General features: G+C 66.3%; 1 protein-coding gene across 1 annotated transcript in view; it reads left to right on the forward strand.

Moving 5' to 3' along the window:
- The window catches only part of BAHCC1 (BAH domain and coiled-coil containing 1), a 52,843-nt gene that overhangs the window by 37,753 nt on the left and 12,694 nt on the right, over positions 1 to 2,396 (forward strand). The window contains exons 18-24 of the mRNA XM_011968425.1: positions 122 to 299; positions 384 to 498; positions 583 to 658; positions 825 to 933; positions 1,576 to 1,695; positions 1,828 to 2,004; positions 2,164 to 2,394. Coding sequence (XP_011823815.1) covers positions 122 to 299; positions 384 to 498; positions 583 to 658; positions 825 to 933; positions 1,576 to 1,695; positions 1,828 to 2,004; positions 2,164 to 2,394 — 1,006 coding nt within the window. The remainder of the gene's footprint in view (positions 1 to 121; positions 300 to 383; positions 499 to 582; positions 659 to 824; positions 934 to 1,575; positions 1,696 to 1,827; positions 2,005 to 2,163; positions 2,395 to 2,396) is intronic.

The raw sequence follows: 2,396 nt of genomic DNA on the forward strand, positions 1-2,396 counted from the left end.
TGACCCCTCTGTGGGAGCCCACTGTGCACTCACCCGCACCCCGCCCACACCCACCCAAGCCTGACCCCTCTGTGGGAGCCCACTGTGCACTCACCTGCACCCCGCCCGCGCCCCACCCAAGCCTGACCCCTCTGGCCCCCAGGGCAAGGGCCGGGCCGTGAGCCGCCTGCTGGAAAGCTTCGCTGTGGAGGACGACTTTGAGTTTGACGACAACAGCAGCTTCTCAGAAGAGGAGGAGGACGAGGAGGAAGAGGAGGAGGACAGCAGCCCCCTGAGCGCAGAGCAGAGTGCCGCCCTGGGTGAGCGGGGCCAGAAAAGGCGCCAGCCGCCTGGGGAGGGACAGTGGGTAGGCCATGCTGGCTGCTGACACCCTGTGCCCACAGCGCGCTCATGTGCCATCCACAAGGAGGACCTGCGGGACGGGCTGCCCGTGCTCATCCCCAAGGAAGACAGCCTGCTGTACGCGGGCAGCGTCAGGACCCTGCAGCCACCCGACATGTGAGGCCTGGGCACGGTGGGACAGGGCAGGGGCCTGGAGGGCAACCGAGACCCATGACGCCTCACACTCTCCAATGCCCCCAGCTATAGCATCGTCATCGAGGGTGAGCGGGGCAACCGGCAGAGGATCTACTCGCTGGAGCAGCTGCTGCAGGAAGCGGTGAGGACCGGGCTCGCCTGCCCTGGGGAGGTGCCTGGCTGACTCGCCCCAGGACAAAGGAAGGCCTTAGCCTGGGCCACAGCCACTCCCGGGCCCAGGGACCAGGCTCTCGGGCAACCCTGGGCCGGACCCCACCTGCTCACAGCCGCTGCCCGCGTTCCTGCAGGTTCTTGACGTGCGGCCACAATCCAGCCGGTACCTCCCGCCCGGCACGCGGGTCTGCGCCTACTGGAGCCAGAAGTCTCGATGTCTGTACCCGGGCAACGTGGTCCGGGGTAAGCTACACCCAAGGCGGGAGCTGGGGCAGGCCCCAACAGCCTGACTTCCGAGGCTGGCGAGGGCAGAACCAGCTCTCTGCTTAGACAGAGTACGACAATAAAATGAGCTCCCCAGGCGCCGTGAAAAAGCACAGGGTGTGTGGGGAGGGAGGGAGGGGGCTCTGGCCTCCAGCCAAGCAGAGAGGGCCCAGCAGGAAGGGACCCAAAGCACTGCTGCTGGGGGTCACAGAGTACATCAGGGGGGCACCAACTCCCCTGGGCAAAACCGGCTGACTACAGGCAGGGCATGTAGGTCCCTAGGGTGAAAGGCGCAAAGATCCCACAGGCAAGTGGCCAGGCAGGTGGGAGGTGCCGCCAGGAGGGACTCGGCTGGGAGGTGGGCACGTGGGCATCAGCACGTGTGGGGAGGTCAGGTTCCGGTCGGGGTGGGGTGACGGTGGCATCGCACGGGAGGCACTGCAGGAGTTGGAGAGGAGGCCCCGGCTCCTGGGCTGCAGGGCGGCTCCACCCTCCGTGTGGTCAAGGAGAAGAACCCTGGAGCCCTCCCCTCACCCTCCCGACCGGCCTCGGCAGCCCCGCCTCCTTGTTTCGGGCACCTGCTGGAGGTTCCAGCCACAAGCTCAGGTGTGCCGTCCACAGGGGCCTCCGGTGACGAAGATGAGGACCTGGACTCGGTAGTGGTGGAATTTGACGACGGGGACACCGGCCACATCGCTGTCTCCAATGTCAGGCTGCTGCCGCCTGACTTCAAGATCCAGTGTGAGCCCGGGACCTGCGTGGGGCAGGGCCCTGCCTGGGCTCCACTGTGTCCAGACAGGCTCCCAAGGAAGGGTTGGGGTGGCAGTACCCCACAGCCATGGCACTGAAGCCCTTGGCCCATGCTGTCCACAGGCACAGAGCCCTCTCCAGCCCTGCTAGTGGCTAGCAGCTGCCGGAGGACCAAGAAGGCGTCCAGCGAGGCCCCCCCGCCCAGTGAAGCCACCACCCCCAGCCTGTCCCCCAAAGCACAGGATGGCCCCGAAGCTTTGAAGACACCCGGGAAGAAATCCATTAGCAAAGACAAAACTGGTATTTTGCTGGACTTCCCAGAACCCAGATGGGGGAAGGTATCCTCTGGGGGCTGGGGGAACGGGGAGACCCATGGGGCAGGCAGGGTCCAGGGAGCGGCAGGTGGGGGCAGTTTTGTGGGCCCAGCTGGGGCTGACTCCGCTGGGCTTTTGCCCTCAGGTAAAGCCGAACTCCTAACCTCAGGTGCCAAATCCCCCACGGGGGCCTCCGACCACTTCCTGGGCCGCCGTGGCAGCCCCTTGCTGAGCTGGTCCGCAGTGGCGCAGACCAAGCGGAAGGCAGTGGCAGCGGCCAGCAAGGGGCCGGGGGTGCTGCAGAACCTCTTCCAGCTCAACGGCAGCAGCAAGAAGCTGCGGGCCCGCGAGGCCCTGTTCCCCGTGCACAGCATGACT

The sequence above is a fragment of the Mandrillus leucophaeus genome, unplaced genomic scaffold (genome assembly GCF_000951045.1).
Source record: "Mandrillus leucophaeus isolate KB7577 unplaced genomic scaffold, Mleu.le_1.0 Scaffold1, whole genome shotgun sequence".
Taxonomy (NCBI): Eukaryota; Metazoa; Chordata; class Mammalia; order Primates; family Cercopithecidae; genus Mandrillus; species Mandrillus leucophaeus.